Genomic DNA, 21,922 nt, shown 5'->3' with positions numbered 1-21,922 from the left:
TTAAAAGGTTCATAATTACTAAGAACCATTTCCAATTTCACTTTTTCTCCCAAAGTAAGGAGACGAAAGTCAACTGAAAGTCGAGGGAGCGCACACACGCAAATGCTTTCCAGCAGCGATGAGCGAGCCCAAGCTCGAGCTCCGCTATACAACAACAGCTTGGGAGGAAACATCACGTGGTGACACATCTCCGGGACTGACGTCATCGTCCCCATCTCCAAGCAACCTCTCCATCAGCACTCGCGTCACCGCGCGCCGAGCCGGACGGTTGCCTGGCAACCTCTGCCTTGGCGCTTGCGCCCAGGCGTGTGCTTTGCTCGAAGTTCTGACGCGAGTGTGACGTTAATGAGGTGGGTATCAATTTGTTAGCCTATAGCAGCGAGAGAGGAGGAGTTTCCCATGAACACTGTGGCTGTCTGCATTCCACAGGAGCGCACAGGCAGACCGAACAGTGCGGTAGCCGGGGTTGTGACCGGCCAAATCAACCTGTAAATAGTTCTAACTAATACGGCTGGCACACTTTAGTGTACACTTCAGTGTATATTTATGTAGATATTTCTTTAAAAGAAGGAAAATAAAAACGTGAAATGCTGTTTTTCATTATACTTTTCTCATATTTACTGCAACTAATATCCTTATAGAATGACTTGTATAGCTGTCTGTAACAACCGATTAAACTGTGAGAGGAGCTGGTGCACCTACATCCAATAAGGTAAGACACGGCAATGTTCTTATGATTCTTTGGAAAAAATCTGGCTTGTATTTCAAAGTGGATCTTTAATGGACATATTCAATAATGTTTTATTTATTTATTGAGACCGTGTTTATTTGTTTTACTCGGACAGCCTGTGTGCGCCGAGCTGCCATTGCCATTTTCTTAACACTTAACAATTCTGTGTTGTGTGTTATGTTATAAATGTTTACATGTCTATTAAGCATATACTTGACATATTTGGGCATGTTTAGTATGACGCCAGCGCTTCAAAAGCCGTATTTAAAAGATTTAATATATGGTTAGAGCAGTAATTCAATTTAGTGCAAACTTGAAGATTTGACAGACATGAAATTATGTGCTCTATCTTGAATTATTTTGTGCATGATGATGCAATGGCAATGTTCATTTAGAATCTTTGCGTTTTTTAATAGTAATTGTGGAAGAACTACGCCTAGTTAAATGTGTAGCCTAATGATTATAATTGTAACGTTATTATCAATCATGATAATAATACATTGATAACGTAATCCATTAGGCCTAACAAATGATAACACACTAATAATAGGCCTACAATAAAAAAATAAAACAATGCCATTAATCATAGGCGTATGCGCATTTGATATTTCAAATTTGTACTTTTGTAATGCAGGTACTACACACAATTTGTATCCTATCCTTTGGAATATAATAATCATCATGGTGATCATGACGGAGAGCAGTCAGGGGGCCCAGCCCAACCATACCCAGGGAAGGCCTCTCCAGGTCGGCTTCTATGAGATCATCAGCACTCTGGGGAAAGGAAACTTTGCCGTGGTCAAACTGGCAAGGCACAAAGTCACCAAAACACAGGTCAGCATCCCAAATCTTTCCTTACCAATGGTTCCATGTCATATTTGATTCATTTCTAAATCACACGGACACATCTGAAAAGAACAAAAACATTTGGTAGAATCATATCAGCCTCTCACAGTGCATTTGTCCTGGATATAGTAGACCTTATCGTGTGTTTACAGTTTGCTGTGTTGGTTGGTTGTCCACTGCCAGGTGGCCATAAAGATCATTGACAAGACGAGACTAAACCCATCCAACCTAGAGAAGATCTACAGGGAGGTCCAGATAATGAAGCTGCTGAACCACCCCCATATCATCAAACTCTACCAGGTGTGTGTTGTCTCTATGATGATCCACTGTTCCACTGGGGGGGGGGGGGGGGGGGGGGGGTCTGTTATTTTAGGTGTGTTGACTGACACACTATCCATCATGGATATTGCTGAGTGACTGGGCTGTGTGTTTGGCTACGTGTCCACAGAGAGACAACAAGAGCTGAGTGGGTGCCGGGGACGAATAACACATGCACAGTAAACAGGAGAGGTAGAGGGCCTATTATTTGTATATATATTTTATTTGACCTTTATTTAACTTAAAGGACAAGGAGTAGGGATGTTTCTGGTGGCTTGGAAGAGATGAAATGTATGGCTGAAATGGAAAGGAAGGTTTCCCTGTTTGTGTTATGGTACATCTGGGTTTATACACACACATCTTTTTTCAATCAGCCGTTTTCTGACCTTTGTTCAGTTCTGTGCTGTTTTGTTGGTTTTGAGGATTACTGGATGTCCGGATTTAAGAGGGTGACTGCTGAGGGATTTAAGAGGGTGACTGCTGAGGGATTTAAGAGGGTGACTGCTGAGGGATTTAAGAGGGTGACTGCTGAGGGATTTAAGAGGGTGACTGCTGAGGGATTTAAGAGGATGACTGCTGAGGGATTTAAGAGGGTGACTGCTGAGGGATTTAAGAGGGTGACTGCTGAGGGATTTAAGAGGGTGACTGCTGAGGGATTTAAGAGGGTGACTAATGAGATTGCGAAATTGTGTTCCCTTCCACACCCGAAATCCTGGGGAAAGATCTTATTAGAAGGTCCCCCCCTCTCCCACACACACACACACACACACACACACACACACACACACACACACACACACACACACACACACACACACACACACACACACACACACACACATACACACATACACACACACACACATACACACGCACACACCGCTTTGAGTTGGACAGGAAAGCCTGATGTGTCATATGTCTTCCAGAGGACGAGCCACCACTGAGAGCAAATTAGTACTGAGGGATAGTCCTCCTAAAGCTAATCAGCATTTCCAATCAGGGCTCACAGTAATGGTCAGATCTGACAGTGCTGCTGTGCTCTCGACAGCCAGGGAAACTTCTCACTTAAGAGGAGTCACTGGATGACTAATGGCTCTGAGCTGGGCAACCTTGTGATCCGGAGGTCACATCCTCTCCCTCTCATCCTTCTGTTACACTAACAAACAGTGGGGATTGGAAATGAGGCAGACAATTACATTGAAAAAAGCCACAATCTATTTGCAATATTAAAGCTGATCCACCACCACAAAAAAAAAAACTCCAAAATAACACCAAAGTGTTGAACCTCGACCTTTAGATATGCTGACCTTTAGATACTGAATGCTCTTTTGTGAACAAAATGACACTTTTTTTCCCCTGTACTTCTGGAGATGACCACAGCCTGTTGTCTATTTCTCTTTCTTTTCTTTCTCTTTCTTTCTTTTTCTTTCTCATTCACACACTCCCCCACACACCACTCTTCAAGGGGCCAGTATGAGGGGCCCTTAACGTGCCAGACCACTTCCCTGGAAGCCTGTATGACATCAGCAGCACCTCTAGGGTGAGAGGGACACCTCTAGGGTGAGAGGGGCTCATCTCTCTCAGACGAAGACTAGAGACTATGTGGAGCGTCTGTGTATCCCTAACCATTACGGCTGCCCAGGACCTCTCTGTCTCTCACGCAGTTAGAAAAATGAAAGAGAAACTGGTTTGGAAATTAAACGAGGCTATGAAATGACTGCCATTGTTGTTGATTCGTGACTTAGCTAGCGTTAGGTTTTGGTTTATTGAGTCCTGGCAGTGATGTTAATCAGGCTTTCATTCCTAAGAAGTGGTAGTGACACAACATTCCCAACAACAACAACTGGTGACAGACAACACAGTTTAGTGGGAACACGGGTTTGAACTGTTGTGTGTGTTTTTGCCTGTGTGGACTCATGTTCGTATCGTGTTCGTGTCCTATAAATAAAGAGCATACAGGAAGTGCCTGTCATCTCTGTTATGCAACAGTTCATATCATGGAAAGTCAGCATGCCCAGTGTGTGTGTGTGACAGGAGTTATGGAACAGGAAGGGGGTAGTGTGGTCAGAGGAAAATGAAGTTTGCCAGAAAATGTCCCCAGTGCTCAGTCCTGGCTCTGCTAAAACACTCACAGAGTGAAAGGTTCTCTCTCCTCACGTCATCACGGTATGTTTGTGTGTGTATACTTTTAGCTAACTTCTCTTCTATGTCTCTCTTTGTGTTTCTCTTAGGTAATGGAGACTAAAGATATGCTGTACATTGTGACAGAATACGCCAAAAATGGAGAGATGTTCGGTGAGGATCAAATAAAATATCCCTTTGTTGTAACCTGTGTTGGGCACAGTGGAGGCTGCTGAGGGGAGGATGGCTCATAATAATGGCTGGACTAGAGTCAATGGAATGGTATCAAACACATCGAAGACGTGGTTTCCATACGTTTGATACCAGTCCATTGACTCCATTCCAGACGTTATTATGAGCCGTCCTCCCCTCAGCAGCCTCCCCTGGTTGTGCAGTATCTTTTTAGGTAATAAAAGGGGTAAAATAGATATGAAGTTCCTCCCTCACCCAGGATGAATGAATGGTTTAGGCATCTGAGTCTAAAACGCCCCCTCTCTCTCGCTCTCTCTCTCTCTCTCTCTCTCTCTCTCTCTCCCTCTTGTCCTCCAGACTACTTGACCTCAAACGGGCGCATGAGCGAGGACGAGGCACAGAAGAAGTTTGGGCAGATTCTGACGGCAGTGGATTACTGCCACAGACACCACATCGTTCACAGAGACCTCAAAACTGAGAATCTACTGCTGGATGCCAACATGAACATCAAACTGGCCGGTGAGTCTGTCTGGGAGATAACATGAACATCAAACTGGCCGTGAGTCTGTCTGGGAGATAACATGAACATCAAACTGGCCGTGAGTCTGTCTGGGAGATAACATGAACATCAAACTGGCCGTGAGTCTGTCTGGGAGATAACATGAACATCAAACTGGCTGTGAGTCTGTCTGGGAGATAATAGATAGCAGACTCCCCTCTATCCTTTATGGTTCTCTACGTGATTCCCAGACTTCTTAATCTCTCTACTGAAGAGAAGACCTGCATCACTGTAATTAAAAGATTGTTACTGGGTCTGAGTGCTAATGAATTGCCAACTGCCAAGAACTAGAAGGTTCTTTAGGGTGAAATAGCAGGGTCATAGCAGACCTGATCTGATGCCACAGAGAGCCAGGGTGACAATCTGTATTCAGTAAACACACACACACAAACAAACACACACTGCCAGAAAGCAAGACAGTGCCCAGCGGGTCAACCTCAGTGCCTCATTGTGGCAGGACAATCAGAGCTCTGTGTCAGAGCCCAGGGTGATATTAGCTCAGATGCTATCTGGCCTTTCATCTGTCATTATGTGATTAACATTACGCAATATCAACAAGAAAAAACTCTGTAGCCAGCAGGGAATACAGGACTCAAACAACCACGAGTTTCACAAACTAACCAATCTCTTTCTCCTTCCCGTTCAGACTTTGGATTCGGTAACTTCTACAACGCAGGCGAGCCCCTGTCTACGTGGTGCGGCAGCCCCCCTTACGCAGCACCCGAGGTGTTCGAGGGGAAGGAGTATGAAGGGCCACAGTTGGATATCTGGGTAAGGGCTGACAGGGAAACTGTACACAATGTGTTTTGAACCGTAGTTCTACCATCTTCATGTCAAACCACTGAATAGTGAAGTAAAGGGAGAGGCCATTTGTTGACGTTCTCCTCCTGGTGTCTCTCCTCTAAAGAGTCTGGGTGTGGTTCTGTACGTTCTCGTGTGCGGTTCCCTTCCGTTTGACGGGCCCAGCCTCCCTGCCCTCAGACAGAGAGTCACAGAGGGGCGCTTCAGAATCCCCTTCTTCATGTCTCAAGGTACCCATCACACCATGGCAACCACACAGTGACACATTTCATAGTGTGATTGGACTGATACATTGATTGATAAAATGACTGGTTTATATTATATAAAAGCATATGCTGTAGCATCAGACTGACCTTGCTTTCCCTTCTATCGCCCTCCCTACCTCCCTTCTCCCTCCCTACCTCCCTTCTCCCTCCCTATCTCTTCCGCCCTCCCTACCTCCCTTCTCCCTCCCTTCTCCCTCCATTCTCCCTCCCTCCTTTCTCCCTCTTCCTCCCTCTTTATTCCCCGCAGACTGTGAGAACCTGATCCGTAGGATGCTGGTGGTAGACCCAGCTAAGAGGATCAGTGTGGCCCAGATCAAGCAGCACCGCTGGATGCTGGCTGACCCCACAGCTCTTCACCAGACCCTCAGCATGACCCTTCCCCTCACAGACTACAACTCTAACCTGGGGGACTACAGCGAGCCTGTCCTGGGCATCATGCAAACCCTGGGCATTGACCGCCAGAGAACCATTGAGGTGAGTGGCTCATTGGTTGATGTGTTAATTGGTTGATTGGTTAATTGGTGTTATTGTCCTAGAAGGAGGATTAGAGGAGGGTAGGAGTGAGTGGAGCTGGGCCGTTATATAGGTTACAGGTTATAGGTTATGTGTTATAGGTTATGTGTTATAGGTTATGGGTTATAGGTTACAGGTTATAGGTTATGTGTTATAGGTTATAGGTTATAGGTTATGGGTTATAGGTTACAGGTTATAGGTTATGTGTTATAGGTTATAGGTTATAGGTTATGGGTTATAGGTTACAGGTTATAGGTTATGTGTTATAAGTTATAGGTTATAGGTTACATGTTGTAGGTTATGTGTTATAGGTTATGGGTTATAGGTTATGTGTTATAGGTTATAGGTTATAGGTTATAGGTTACAGGTTATAGGTTATGTGTTATAGGTTATGTGTTATAGGTTATGGGTTATAGGTTATAGGTTATAGGTTATAGGTTATGGGTTATAGGTTACAGGTTATAGGTTATGTGTTATAGGTTATAGGTTATAGGTTACAGGTTGTAGGTTATGTGTTATAGGTTATGGGTTATAGGTTACAGGTTATAGGTTATGTGTTATAGGTTATAGGTTACAGGTTGTAAGTTACAGGTTATAGGTTATGTGTTATAGGTTATGTGTTATAGGTTATGGGTTATAGGTTATGGGTTATATGTTACAGGTTATAGGTTATGTGTTATAGGTTACAGGTTGTAGATTACAGGTTATAGGTTATGTGTTATAGGTTATGGGTTATAGGTTATAGGTTACAGGTTATAGGTTATGTGTTATAGGTTATAGGTTACAGGTTGTAGGTTATGTGTTATAGGTTATGGGTTATAGGTTATGTGTTATGGGTTATGGGTTATAGGTTATAGGTTATGTGTTATAGGTTATGTGTTATAGGTTATGTGTTCTAGGTTATGGGTTATAGGTTATGTGTTATAGGTTACAGGTTGTAGATTACAGGTTATAGGTTATGTGTTATAGGTTATGGGTTATAGGTTACAGGTTATGTGTTATAGGTTACAGGTTGTAGATTACAGGTTATAGGTTATGGGTTATAGGTTACAGGTTATGTGTTATAGGTTACAGGTTACAGGTTATAGGTTACGGGATGTAGGTTACAGGTTATAGGTTATGGGTTATAGGTTATGTGTTATGGGTTATGGGTTATATGTTATAGGTTATAGGTTATGTGTTATAGGTTATGTGTTATAGGTTATGTGTTATAGGTTACAGGTTATAGGTTATGGGTTATGGGTTATAGGTTACGGGTTATGGGTTATAGATTATAGTTTATATGTTATGGTTATGGGTTATATGTTACGGGTTATGGTTATGGTTATAGGTTATGGGTTATAGGTTATAGGTTATGGGTATGGGTTATAGGTTATAGGTTATGGGTTATGGTTATGGGTTATATGTTACGGGTTATGGTTATGGGTTATAGGTTATGGGTTATGGTTATGGGTTATAGGTTATAGGTTATGGGTTATGGTTATGGGTTATATGTTACGGGTTATGGTTATGGGTTATAGGTTATGGGTTATAGGTTATAGGTTATGGGTTATGGTTATGGGTTATATGTTACGGGTTATGGTTATGGGTTATAGGTTATGGGTTACAAGTTACAGGTTATAGGTTATGGGTTATACAGATCACATAGTACCACAGGAATACAGCATTTGGAGTACACTGTAAAGACTGAGGTTGTGGGGTCGGGTACTGGGTTGAAAGTGGTGGGGCTTTGAGACAGTTAGTCATGTCTGGCAGTAGAGCAGGGTATGTTATGTTGCCTCCCAGGCAGGCACCACAGTCAAACACACCCTGGATCCCTGTACACCTGGGGGACTTAATACTAATTTTGTAGGGAGAATTAGGGGGATAACTGGCATCTGCTTTTAAAGCCTGACACAGTTAGCGGTGAGTAGATGAGCTCCAACAGCAGTCTCTCATGAGATCAGTCTGGGTGAACGCAGTCTGACGGGGTACAGACCTATCTGAGAGAGAAATATATGTAGAGAGAGTGAGAGAGACATACAGGGGGAGGAACAGTGAAAAGCTGGCTAATACAGCCCCTTATATTATGACACCCTTTGGACCAAAATGGCTGACTAACATGTCCTTCTGTTCTGCCCCAGTCTCTGCAGAGCAGCAGCTACAACCACTTCTCAGCCATCTACTACTTACTGTTGGAGAGGATCAGGGAGCACCGAGCCCAGCAGCTCAGCCGTCAGTGTGGGCCCTGGAACCAGAGACCCAGGAGCACCTCTGACTCCGGTACCCCAGAGGCCATCATGGAGGACAGCTTCAGACCTTCAGCCTACCCCATTCAATGCAAGAGCACCCCTCCCATGCACGCGGAGATGGAATATGACCAAGGTGCATTGTTCCAACGTGTGGTGTTCCCGGTGGAAGCCAGTCTGAACCGACTGCTGTGTAACCGCTCCATCTCCCCCAACAGCCTGGTGGAGACCAGCATCAGTGAGGAGGTGCGGCCCCGCGACCTGGAGGAGAAGGTCACACACGCCTGCTCGGCCCTCGTCCTGCCCACCACCACCTCCCGGCGACACACCTTGGCCGAGGTCTCTGCTCGCTTCCACCAGTGCAACCCCCCCTGCATCGTTGTCAGCCCCTCCGATGGTGCGTCGTCTGACAGCTGTCTGAGGTCCTCGTCCACCCCCAACCCCGCTCTGCACCCCGCTGTAGGTGGCCTGTCAGCCGTGCTGGCCATTGTGACTGACCCCGGGGCACTGGTCCCCGCCGATAGCCCACCGGCCCTCTCCTGTCACCTCCTCCCCCAGGCTCAGGCTGCAAGCTTCCAAGAGGGCCGCAGAGCCTCCGACACCTCCCTCACACAAGGTATGGGTGATGACAGTTTATAGCCATTAGGTATGCATCAGTCCCATCATCCTCATCATCATCATTACTACAGAGAAATGTATCAGTCACATCATCATCTAACCAATCGTCTGCCTGTCTCTCTCTCTGTGCACCTCCCCAGGTCTGAAAGCCTTCCGCCAACAGCTGAGAAAGAACACGCGCACTAAAGGCCTTCTGGGTCTGAATAAGATCAAAGGTCTGGCGAGGCAGGTCTGCCCTCCGACCTCCGACCGCAGTAGCCGTTGCACCTGGGGATCAATAGGCCCCACCATCAGTGAGCACCGCAGCATGCTGGAGGAAGTTCTGCACCAGCAAAGGTAAGAGGGAGACACACACACAACCTTACACGCGCACCTGCACATAAATACAATCACAGACACGTAGTCACCGTAAGTGTCATTCTAACCCCACCTCTCTGTCTCTGTTTACAGGATGCTCCAGATCCAGCACAAGCCCCAACCTCCGCCTCCTTGGCCAGCACCTACCCAGAATCCCCCGTTCTTCCTGTCCAAGCAGCAGCCCCCCTCCCCCACCTCAGTCTTTGCCGCCCCCTCCACCCTGTTCGACACCCCCGCCCTCCCTCCTCCAGGGGGAACCCCAACACCCCTGCCCTCCCACCAGAGCCCCCTGGCTCTCCAGCATGCCTTCTGGCAGCAACCTCTGGAGTTATCTTCACCCTCCTATGGCTCCTCTTCCTCCTGCTCCTCCTCTTCCTCCTGCTCCTCCTCTTCCTCTCTCTCCCCCGTGGGTACTGCTGCTTACCTCCTCGAGGCTCGACTGCACATAAGCCAGCAGTCCAGCCTCTACCTCGAGACCAACCTCCACCCCCAGACCAACCCCCAGGACCAAGCCCAGGACCAGACCCAGGCTTTCACCAAGGGCCCCTTCCCCCTCATGCCTATGCAGGGGATGTGGAGTCTGGATTCAGCCTCCGGGAGAGAGTCTGAGATGCAGGAGCTGGGCTGCGGTGGACAGCAGCAGCTGAGAAGCTGTGTGATGGTGAAGTAATGGAGGGAAAGAAAGGAGAAGCAGAAAACAACAACTTCTTATTGGAACAGAGTGATTGTTCTGCATGACAACCAGAGGACAAAATGTCCTGGTGATGTCATCACTGATGGACAGGAAGGATAAGCGCTTTTTGACAGTGGGAACAGAACTTTGAGACGTGGAGTTTCTCACAGACCATCAGATGATGAGCAGATGACGACAGATCAGATCCTCTAAAAGTGTGAAAAAATAACAATTGGGTAGAAAAACTGAGCAAAGAGGAGATAGATTTTTTAAAACTGATGCAAGTCACAAATCTACACTCTTGAACAACATGCAAACACACATCTAGTTGTGTGTGTCTGTGTGTGATCACATAAGCTGAGAATTAAGCAATAACCAAACTCTGGAGTGACGGCTCTGAGGTCTCATCCGAACCCCCAGAGAAGCAATAAAGGTCTGGGACCCCCTCAACACAACAGGGGACCTCCGTTCCTCTCCTTTGTCCCTGATGGGGACCACAACTTACCCCTGTCCCGCTGTGGAGGGGTGAGTGAAGGACTAGTCTTGAAACCCCAACGAGGACTGGTATCAATGTACCTTACTAGATCATTTTAGACCTATTTCAACAGTTTCATTTGTATTTTTTTCATCAAGTTTGAAAACAGGAGGATCCAGTCTTCCTGATTTTGTTTTGTGTTACTTTTCCAGTTTTGCTCACTGTATATAGACCTTAATTACTTATTACTTATTGTTTTCACTTAATTAGAAAAGACCAAAGTTATTTCTTTATTTTTACTTTGTTTGTCTTTTGGAGAAGATATTACTTATTGGTCACATACACATGTTTAGCAGGTGTTATTGTTGGTGTAGAGAAATGCTTGTGTTCCTAGCTCCAACAGTGCAGTAATATCTAACCATACACAACAATACACACCAATCTAAAAGTAAAATAATGGAATTTAGAAATATAGTACTAATTAGTAGAAAAATGTCAGAGTCAGGAGTATAAATAATTATATATATATATATATATATATACACACATATATATACACATATATATATAGTACCAGTCAAAAGTTTGGACACACCTACTCATTCCAAGTTTTTTCATTATTTTTACTATTTTCTACATTGTAGAATAATAATGAAGAAATCAAAACTATGAAATAACACATATGGAATCATGTAGTAACCAAAAAAGTGTTAAACGAATCAAAATATATTTTATAATTGAGATTCTTCAACGTAGTCCCCCTTTACCTTGATGACATCTTTGCACACTCTTGGCATTCTCTCAACCCTTGAATGAGTAGGTGTGTCCGAACTGTTGACTGGTACTGTATGTATGAGCGCATATGTGTGATGGGATGTATAGACATTGTGGACAGTATGTAGATAGAATATGTAGTATATCTGAAGAATACGTGGATAGAATAGTATATGTACAGCAATAGTTGAATAGGATGGACTTGACTAGAATACAGTATATACATATGAAGTGGGTAAAATGGGATATATAAATATTATTAAAGTGACCAGTGTTCCATGTCTGTGTACATAGGGTAGCATCTTCTAAGGTGCAGGGTTGAGTAACCGGGTGGTAGCTGGCTAGTGACAGTGACTAAGTTCAGGACAGGGTACTGGTGGAGGCCGGCTTGTGATGGCTATTTAATAGTCTGATGGCCTTGACGGCCTTTCAGTCTCTCGGTCCCCGCTTTGATGCACCTGTACTGACCTCGCCTAGTTTGTAGCCATCCTACAAACATGCAGTATCATAACTATTCTAAACTTCCAAACTTTCTTTGAAGACAATGTTATTGTGAATTCACAAACTATGATTTGTTTGTGAGAGATTCTAGCTGAGCTAATACTGCTTTCACCAGAGAAGAAAAAATGACTTGCTGTGTGACTAAAGCACAATAGGTACTGCTGTTAGCAAGCAGTGTGTGCATGCGTGTGTGTGTGCACCTTACAAAAAGGTTGATTTTCAATCAATCATTTCTACTCATGTATGGTTACTTTCTACTCATATTCCCTCTGTATTTATGTCATTTTATATGTCTCAATTTGTAAATATTGTCAAAACGTAAGACCCTGAAGACCTATGAGCATGATGTCATTCCCTATCAGGGGAAAACATTTACATTTGAGTCATTTAGTAGACACTCTTACCCAGAACCACTTACAGTAGTGAGTGCAACCATTTCCATAACAAAGCTTTTACCCACTATACTTTTCACCTCATATGGGCTACGTGTATGCTACATGATGTGGTGCTTTCACACAGCCAGAACAAAGACTTTGGGACTATAGTGCAATATTTCACATTGAAATGCAGAAGAAATGACAGATAGAGAGATGACATAAGATACTACAGTAACTGCCTGCTGGTGTTCATTCGATTGTTTATTTGTATTTTTGTATGAATGTACAAGGTTCTCCGACCTTCATAGGGAGCTAGCTGAGTAGAGCAGGTGGTAGAAAGCTTCTGTTTTTTGTTGAACATAGAAATGCATATGTTTAGAAGAAAGGACCCAAACCATTTCACAGTGCTTTCCCTATCGACAACATGGTTGCCTGCTACTGCATGATGGCAGAACTCGAGATTAGCCAAAGAGAGAGCAGCGGAGTAAGAGAAAGAAAAGCGTTGACTCAAAATGTTACTCTGTGTGGCCCCTGCTATGAGAAAGCTGCTTCTGCCACTAGATGCTAATGCAGGACCATGGCTGTATTTGTTTATGTATTTTCTAAGAAATAGAAAAGTTGTTTCAATGAATTGTCTGTAGGTGGTAAAGGTACAGTATCTAGATAGAGTTGTGCACAGCATGTTTGGGTTTATGTGTTAGGCCTATTGATGTGTGAAGTGGTCTCATTTTGAACATGTTGAAGGGGGAAAGTGTTTGAAGCCTGAAGCTAAAATGTTGTTTGATAGATTTCTCTCTGAAAGAAGCATTGTTAATATTTCTAAATGACATTTCATTTTGGCTGATTGCACTCACCACCAACACTTGTGCCTTCTTCAGAACAAACCCCATACCTTCAGAGAATCCCTGCTTTTCTCCAATCAGCACACAGTGAAAACAGGTGGACCCGCCATGGGCCAGACACTCATAAGACCCAGTTTTCATACTTTCATTTAACTTGCTGTATTAAAGAAAAAAATAAGCATTGCACTTTACAGTGAATATTTCTCATTTCTGAAATAGGTTTTGTTGTTCCTGTTAGTTGAGAAAACTGGTCACAAACGTAGTTTGACTGAACTATTGAAACACTAGTAACCTTTTTGACACAGATCTGTAAGATGTCCTTTTTGGTAAAATGTTGGATGTGAAGAAATATGTTTTATGATTTTCCTGATTTGCTACTTGACTGTGTGTGTGTTTGTATGAATGTTATATAGAAAGATTGTTTATTTATGTGGCTATTTATTTGAATAAAATTCACTTCCTAAACATAAATTCCAGTTGTTCATCGTAATTTTGTGTAAATGTCATTAGTCATATAATAATACATGCTAATATTTATTAATTAAAAGTAGGCTGATCAACAGCCACTATAGTTGATGTCAAATCAAAATGGATGACATGGAGAGCTGAAGCAGAAAATGTTCCCAAGAAAACTACTTCGAACGCCACATTCTGAAAGCCGACAAGAAACACATCGTCCTCTTCACCTGCTGATGATGCACATTGATGATGTTATAGCCCTCTCTGGTGATGTTCTTGTCATCTGTGATGATGTTTTAGCCCTCTGTGACATTCTAGCCTGCTGCGATGTTGTTCTAGCCTGCTGTGATGATGTTCTAGCCTGATGTGATGAAGTTCTAGCCCTCTGTGATGATGTTCTAGCCATCTGTGATGATGTTCCAGCCCTCTGTGATGATGTTCAATCCCACTGATGATCTAGCCCTATGAGATTATGTTTTAGCCCTTTGTGATGTTCTATCCCTCTGTAATGTTCTAGCCTTCTGAGATGATACTCTAACCCGCAGTGATGAAGTTCTAGCCCTCTGTGATGATGTTCTAGCCCTCTGTGATGGTGTTCTAGCCCTCTGTGATGGTGTTCTAGCCCTCTGTGATGATGTTCTAGCCCTCTGTGATGATGTTCTAGCCCTCTGTGATGATGTTCTAGCCCTCTGAGATGAAGTTCTAGCCCTCTGAGATGAAGTTCTAGCCCTCTGTGATGATGTTCTAACCCTCTGTGATGACATTCTAGCCCTCTGAGATGATGTTCTAGCCCTCTGAGATGATACTCTAACCCACAGTGATGATGTTCTAGCCCTCTGTGATGGTGTTCTAGCCCTCTGTGATGATGTTCTAGCCCTCTGTGATGGTGTTCTAGCCCTCTGTGATGGTGTTCTAGCCCTCTGAGATGAAGTTCTAGCCCTCTGAGATGATGTTCTAGCCCTCTGAGATGATGTTCTAGCCCTCTGAGATGATGTTCTAGCCCTCTGAGATGAAGTTCTAGCCCTCTGAGATGATGTTCTAGCCTTCTGTGATGATGTTCTAGCCCTCTGAGATGATACTCCAACCCACAGTGATGATGTTCTAGCCCTCTGTGATGATGTTCTAGCCCTCTGTGATGGTGTTCTAGCCCTCTGAGATGATACTCTAACCCGCAGTGATGATGTTCTAGCCCTCTGTGATGGTGTTCTAGCCCTCTGTGGTGATGTTTTAGCCCTCTGTGATGGTGTTCTAGCCCTCTGTGACGATGTTCTAGCCCTCTGTGATGATTTTGTAGCTCTCTGTGATGATGACGCTGGTTGATGATGTGATTGCTCTTGATGACCCTGCTGTGTGTCTATTACCCATAAGGCAGCGGACAGTGACAGATGTCTGATGGAGGACAGGGACACATGTGTGGGAGGGAGGAAGGGGACACGACAGTGGGCAAACCAATCATGATTCATACATCCTAAGTGGCCTATCTGGTGCTAAAACCACTCAGACTACGTGCTAACACACATTTAAACACACTCTAATCAACAGCTAACAAGCTGTGACACAGACATAGTTACAAACACCTAGGCTGATGAGCCTCTTATGAAGCAGATTTTATCTAACCACAACATGTAGAATGATGAGCAGAAGCAAAACACTTGTTTTTTCCCTGTGTGTGTGTGTGTGTGTGTGTGTGTGTGTGTGTGTGTGTGTGTGTGTGTGTGTGTGTGTGTGTGTGTGTGTGTGTGTGTGTGTGTGTGTGTGTGTGTGTGTGTGTGTGTGTGTGTGTGTGTGTGTGTGTGTGTGTGTGCGTGCGTGCGAGCGTGCGTGCGCCTGGTGTGTTAGATAGGAATGCTGTGTATTAGCGATCAGGTCACCCTACCAACCGTCCATCACCATCCTGCCGCTGTGGACACGACCTTGTAGTGACTAATGAACTCGCCATCACAGCTTCATAACAAGGCAGACTGATGGGCTGATTTATTGTAATATGTGCGTGTGTATACATATACACCTGTATACTAGTATGTGTGTCTCAGTCTAGATATGTTGGCCTGAGTGCCTGTGTCTCTGGGATGCTGTGTTGGCCTGAGTGCCTGTGTCTCTGTGATGCTGTGTTGGCCTGAGTGCCTGTGTCTCTGGGATGCTGTGTTGGCCTGAGTGCCTGTGTCTCTGGGATGCTGTGTTGGCCTGAGTGCCTGTGTCTCTGGGACGCTGTGTTGGCCTGAGTGCCTGTGTCTCTGGGACGCTGTGTTGACCTGAGTGCCTGTGTTTCTGGGATGCTGTGTTGGCCTGAGTGCCTGTGTCTCTGGGACGCTGTGTTGGCCTGAGTGTCTGTGTCTCTGGGACGCTGTGTTGGCCTGAGTGCCTGTGTCTCTGGGATGCTGTGTTGGCCTGAGTGCCTGTGTCTCTGGGACGCTGTGTTGGCCTGAGTGCCTGTGTCTCTGGGACGCTGTGTTGGCTTGAGTGCCTGTGTCTCTGGGATGCTGTGTTGGCCTGAGTGCCTGTGTCTCTGGGACGCTGTGTTGGCCTGAGTGCCTGTGTCTCTGGGACGCTGTGTTGGCCTGAGTGCCTGTGTTTCTGGGACGCTGTGTTGGCCTGAGTGCCTGTGTCTCTGGGACGCTGTGTTGGCCTGAGTCTGTGTGTCTCGGGTTGCCCATGTTCTTGGGTTTTGCTGGATTGTTTGGTGTACGGGTGTACACGTCTGTGTGTCTCGGGTTGCCCGTGTTCTTGGGTTTTGCTGGATTGTTTGGTGTACGGGTGTACACGTCTGTGTGTCTCGGGTTGCCCGTGTTCTTGGGTTTTGCTGGATTGTTTGGTGTACGGGTGTACACGTCTGTGTGTCTCGGGTTGCCCGTGTTCTTGGGGTTTGCTGGATTGTTTGGTGTACGTGTGTACATGTCTGTGTGTCTCGGGTTGCCCATGTTCTTGGGTTTTGCTGGATTGTTTGGTGTACGGGTGTACACGTCTGTGTGTCTCGGTTTGCCCATGTTCTTGGGTTTTGCTGGACTGTTTAAGTCCCCCGTGTTTGGGGCATTTGTTTTTGGTGCGCGCCCTGTGTTCCGTGGGGTTGGTGTATGTTCCCCGGTTTTTGTGCATGAAACGATATAGCACTACCCTAAAGGCTAATTGACCATTTATTAAACCCTTTTGCAATTATGTTAGCACAGCTGAAAACGGTTGTTCTGATTAAAGAAGCAATAAAACTGGCCTTCTTTAGACTAGTTGAGTATCTGGAGCATCAGCATTTGTGAGTTCGAATACAGGCTCAAAATGGCTAAAAACAAAGAACCAGGGTTGGCTGGCCTTCTCTAGTCAGTCGTAGGCTCAGTCACAAAGCCATTTTGGGTTTACTACCTTTTTATTTGTGCATTTTTATTGTTCAGAAATGTGGTGGGTACTCTCTTCGTTCGCTGGACTTTATCCTGCTAACTGTTGCAAATGTCCGAACTGAATTTGGTAAAAGGGCTTTTATGTACTCTGCGCCATCGTCTTGGAACACCTTACAAACTACTTTTAAACTGGAAGAACTTGTCACGATTGGTGTTTTTAAATCACTGATGAAGGATTTTGAGGCCGATTCCCTGACCTGTCAATGTTTTTAATTTGCTGTTTTATACTCTTGTGAATTCAATGGTTTTTACTAGATTACTTGTAGTTTTTCATGTTGTCTGTCTGTATTTTTTTTGTGATGACTTGGTGCTGCCTATCTTGGCCAGGGCGCTCTTGAAAAAGAGATTTTAATCTCAATGAGCCCATTCTGGTTAAATAAAGGTTAAATAAATTTATAAAAATAAGTGACCCCAAACTTTTGAACGTTTGTGTATGTAGTTGAATTTATTTTGCCCCTGTGTGACTGTTGTCTTTCTGTTGTCACTGCCTTATTGTATATCATGGTGGTCTATGAACAAATGGGTAATAGAGCAAACAACGTGATTATCACAACATAGGTTGTAATATGGCTTTTCTACTGGCTTGGCCTCCTCAGTGATTTTACCCACACACCACTACTGGGCAGTGGTTGACTCACTCAGAGGAAATTCCCCAGCCTGAGACTTCGGACTAAGATGAACCTTGCAAAGCATTCTGGGATTTGAGACCTCAGGTCTACGCACTTAAGTGTGAAGAGCACTTAGACAGATCTGTCTCTGCTCACCATCTGACACACACACACACACAGTCTCTATATGGGATTTCAAACAAGCTTCCAGACAAGCCCTGCTATAAAAGTGTCCTAGTACTCTAAATAAGTAAATATGTTATCACCATGAAAGCACACAGAGGAATGTTATTTTTCAGTTTCCTTGTGTGAAAGCAGAAGAGAGGAGATGAGGTGAAGACAGGAGGAGGAGATTAAGAGGCTGGCAACCTCTCTGATCAAAAGACTCAAATGTTATGAAACACAATCTAGAGAGAGATATATTAACTCTTCATACCAAGCTGAGACAAGAACCTGTTAACCATAAAGCCTAAGCTGGTGCCGAGATTGCCACAGGACACACACACACACACACACACACACACACACACACACACACACACACACACACACACACACACACACACACACACACACACACACACACACACACACACACACACACACACACACACACACACACACACACACACACACACACACACACACACACACACACACACACACACACACACACACGGACCCAAACGGAGTTCAACAAGGGGGGATTACATGTACTTTACCCCCTGTAGTCAGCTAAGCAGCCTTTAATGATCGACTGTGTATGAGTTCACACACACATTTGTGCCATTGCTCACAATCAAACTATCTGGCTGGGGAAGTGTGAATACCAGAGGATTTGTGGACGTTTTAGGTTTAGGCAAAGTGCAGAAAGGAGGAATGCTGAAAGAACATTCTGTTCTACTCACAAAACAGCAAACTACCAAAGTGACTAACACATAGAACAAAAGCCATACGACAAGATGCATCAATACAATACACCTTCTCAGAGACAGAGAGAGATATTGAAATGACTCCAGAAGTGGAGATTATGCTAGGTCTTCACCGATGCAAGTACTGTATGTGCAAACTGAAACTCAGTGTTCAGTTTGAGATTTCTACATAACACATTGGTGGGTTCTTTGTTCAGCATGAGGGATGAAAGAGATAAGTAACTGCACTACGCAAATGTATTATTGTGTCATACAGTAGCAATCCATGCATGCTGCATAGTTATCTATACTGAACAAAAATATAAACACATCATGTAAAGTGCTGGTCCCATGTTTCATGTGCTGAGATAAAAGTTCCCAGAAATGCTTCATACGCACAAAAAGCTTATTTCGCAAAAATGTTGTGCACAATTGCGTTTACATCTCTGTTAGTGAGCATTTTATCTTATGTCAAGATAATCCATCCACCTGACAAGTGTGGCATATCAAGCAGTTGATTAAACAGCATGATCATTATGGAGGTGAACCTTGTGCTGGGGACAGCATAAGGCTACTCTAAAATGTGTAGTTGTGTCACACAACACAATGCCAGAGATGTCTCCAGTTTTGAGGGAGAGGCAATTGGCATTTCAGAAAAGCTGGATGGAGAGTTAGTTCATACATGTTTACACTTCATTTGTAGAATGTCAGCTGTGTCGACTGTATCAAAATCTTTGTAGTCTTTTTCTTCATGACCTAGATTTGAATGAAATGTAAGATTGCGTCTTGATAGTTATAGTTTAGTTATAGTTTAGTTATATAGTTCAGTTATAGTATAGTTTATAGTAATTCACACACACATTTCACACACTGTCCACCAGAGCTGTTGCCTGAGATTCGAATGTTCATTTCTCTACTATAAGCCACCTCCAACATCGTTTTAAAGAATTTGTCAGTGGGGGGGGGGGGGGGGGTAAAACCCATACTGATTGGCTGGGCCTGGCTCCCCAGTGGTGGGCCTGGCTCTCAAGTGGGTGGGCCTACTTGAGATATTACATTTGCACCAAAGTAACGAGTAATCTCTTTACACTTTCAGACACATTTTTATCTGTCCATTGTTATTTCTAGAACTCACACTCTGAGCTGATATAGTGCTGTATCCACAGTCGTGCCAACTAGGGCTTTAACTTTGAACTGAACTGTCAAAGTATACTTGAGAGAAACAGAGACTGATAGTAAGAGCGTGAGAGCGTTAGAGAGAGAGGGAGTCGGAGTGCCACACACACACAAACCCACACATACACACCCGGGGTCAGCTGTGAGCGGTATGACGCACACTGGGCTCTGTTAATATTGTACAGGAGGCTCTGGCGTCTGCATGAGCATTCCATTACAGACCTCTCTCACTGAGTTCACAAAGCAGCTGTGTGCCGAATTAGCTCTCTCTATCTCTCTATATCTCTGTCTCTCTCCATAGCTCTCTCTTTTGTCTCTCTCTTGCTCTCTCTCTCTGTCTCTCTCTTTCATCTCTCTCCTTCTTTATATCTATCTCTCTCTCTTCATCATTTCTACCCCTTTGGTTTCTGCTCTCTCCCCTTTTTCTTCCTATCTACCCCTTCTCTCTTTTTTTTCTCCTTTTTTTTCTCTTTTCTCTCCCTCCAACTCTCTTTCTGTCTCTCACTCCATTTCTCTGTTTATTCAATTTTAGATCTCTCAAGCCTTGTTTTTTCCCTGGAAATTAATCATTTCATTTCCTCTCTCTGTCTTTCTGTCCTTTAAAAAAAATGTTCTGTCCATGTCCTTTTCCATCTCTGAGTCATAAACAAAAACACCTGCAGAAAAACATGACTTATCCCAAATTGGATAATTTAAATCTAACAAGTAAAACAACTTTAATCTCAAAGTATAATTGTGGGATGTGCCTGGCTGTTTTGAAAACGATTCACACATGCAGCATGCCTCTGAGGAGTCTTGAACAACAAGACAACCGCAAGTGCTCAAAATAAATGAGATGTACTGCTAGTGTTGCTGATTCAGAGCCACATAGAATATATACAGTAAAGTTTGGAAACACCTACTCATTCCAGGGGTTTTCTTTATTTTTTACTATTTTCTACATTGTATAATAATAGTGAAGACGTCAAAACTATGAAATAACACATATGGAATCATGTAGTAACCAAAAAAGTGTGACTTATCAAAATATATGTTATATTTGAGATTGTTCAAAGTAGCCACCCTTTGCCTTGATAACAGCTTTGCACACTCTTGGCATTCTCTCAACCAGCTTCATGAGGTAGCAAAAACCATCAAGCGCTATGATGAAACTGGCTCTCATGAGGACCGCCACAGGAAAGGAAGACCCAGAGCTACCTCTGCTGCAGAGGATGAATTAATTAGATTCAACTGCACCTCAGATTGCAGCTCAAATAAATGCTTCACAGAGTTCAAGTAACAGACACATCTCAACATCAACTGTTCAGAGGGGACTGCGTGAATCAGGCCTTCGTGGTCGATTTGCTGCAAATAAACCACTACTAAAGGACACCAATAAGAAGGAGAGGCTTGCTTGGGCCAAGAAACACAAGCAATGGACATTAGACCAGTGGAAATCTGTCCTTTGGTCTGATGAGTCCAAATTTCAGATAATTGGATCTAACCGCCATGTCTTTGTGAGACGCAGAGTAGGTGAATGGATGATCTCCACATGTGTGGTTCCCACCGTGAAGCATGGAGGAGGTGTGATGGTGTGGGGGTGCTTTGCTGGTGACACTGTCTGCGATTTATTTAGAATTCAAGGCACACTTAACCAACATGGCTACCACAGCATTCTGCAGCGATACACCATCCCATCTGGTTTGTACTTAGTGGGACTATGACCCAACACACCTCCATGCTCTGTACGGGCTATTTGATCAAGAAGGAGAGTGATGGAGTGTTACATCAGATAACCTGGCCGCCACAATCACCCGACCTCAACCCAATTAAGATGGTTTGGGATGAGTTGGACCGTAGAGTGAAGTAAAAGCAGTCAACAAGTGCTCAGCATATACGGGAGCTCCTTCAAGACTGTTGGAAAAACATTCCAGGTGAAGCTGGTTGAGAGAATGCCAAGCGTGTGCAAAGCTGTCATTAACGCAATGGGTGGCTTTGAAGAATCTCAAATATAAAATATTTTAAAATTTGTTTAACACTTTTTTGGTTACTACAAGATACCATATGTGTTATGTCATAGTTTTGATGTCTTCACTATTATTCTACAATGTAGAATATAGTAAAAATAAAGAAAAACCTTTGAATGAGTAGGTGTGTCCAAATTTTTGACTGGTACTGTATGCTAGAGTGTGTGTGTGTGCATATTTGTGTG

The 21,922-nt window shown here is 44.1% G+C and overlaps 1 protein-coding gene across 1 annotated transcript; it reads left to right on the top strand.

The window, feature by feature from the left end:
* The first annotated feature begins 423 nt into the window (after nucleotides 1-423).
* On the top strand, nucleotides 424-13,662 carry LOC115112901 (serine/threonine-protein kinase SIK2-like). The gene is made up of 11 exons (XM_029639941.2): nucleotides 424-712; nucleotides 1,365-1,564; nucleotides 1,760-1,876; nucleotides 4,126-4,189; nucleotides 4,565-4,726; nucleotides 5,413-5,537; nucleotides 5,674-5,797; nucleotides 6,081-6,307; nucleotides 8,470-9,190; nucleotides 9,333-9,528; nucleotides 9,643-13,662. The coding sequence occupies exons 2-11, from the start codon at nucleotides 1,412-1,414 to the stop codon at nucleotides 10,217-10,219; spliced, it is 2,466 nt and encodes an 821-aa protein (XP_029495801.2). The 5' UTR covers nucleotides 424-712; nucleotides 1,365-1,411; the 3' UTR covers nucleotides 10,220-13,662.
* Nucleotides 13,663-21,922: the final 8,260 nt, after the last annotated feature.

Source organism: Oncorhynchus nerka, linkage group LG3 (assembly GCF_034236695.1).
Source record: "Oncorhynchus nerka isolate Pitt River linkage group LG3, Oner_Uvic_2.0, whole genome shotgun sequence".
In the NCBI taxonomy this organism is placed as follows: domain Eukaryota; kingdom Metazoa; phylum Chordata; class Actinopteri; order Salmoniformes; family Salmonidae; genus Oncorhynchus; species Oncorhynchus nerka.
This window is presented reverse-complemented; position numbering and strand designations above follow the sequence as displayed.

Bases quoted from the DNA above. Each gene is read 5' to 3' on its own strand.
- LOC115112901 (XM_029639941.2), top strand. From the start codon at position 1,412: ATGGTGATCATGACGGAGAGCAGTCAGGGGGCCCAGCCCAACCATACC. The intron at 1,877-4,125 runs GTGTGTGTTGTC...TGTTTCTCTTAG, and splicing joins ATATCATCAAACTCTACCAG to GTAATGGAGACTAAAGATAT. The intron at 4,727-5,412 runs GTGAGTCTGTCT...CTTCCCGTTCAG, and splicing joins CATGAACATCAAACTGGCCG to ACTTTGGATTCGGTAACTTC.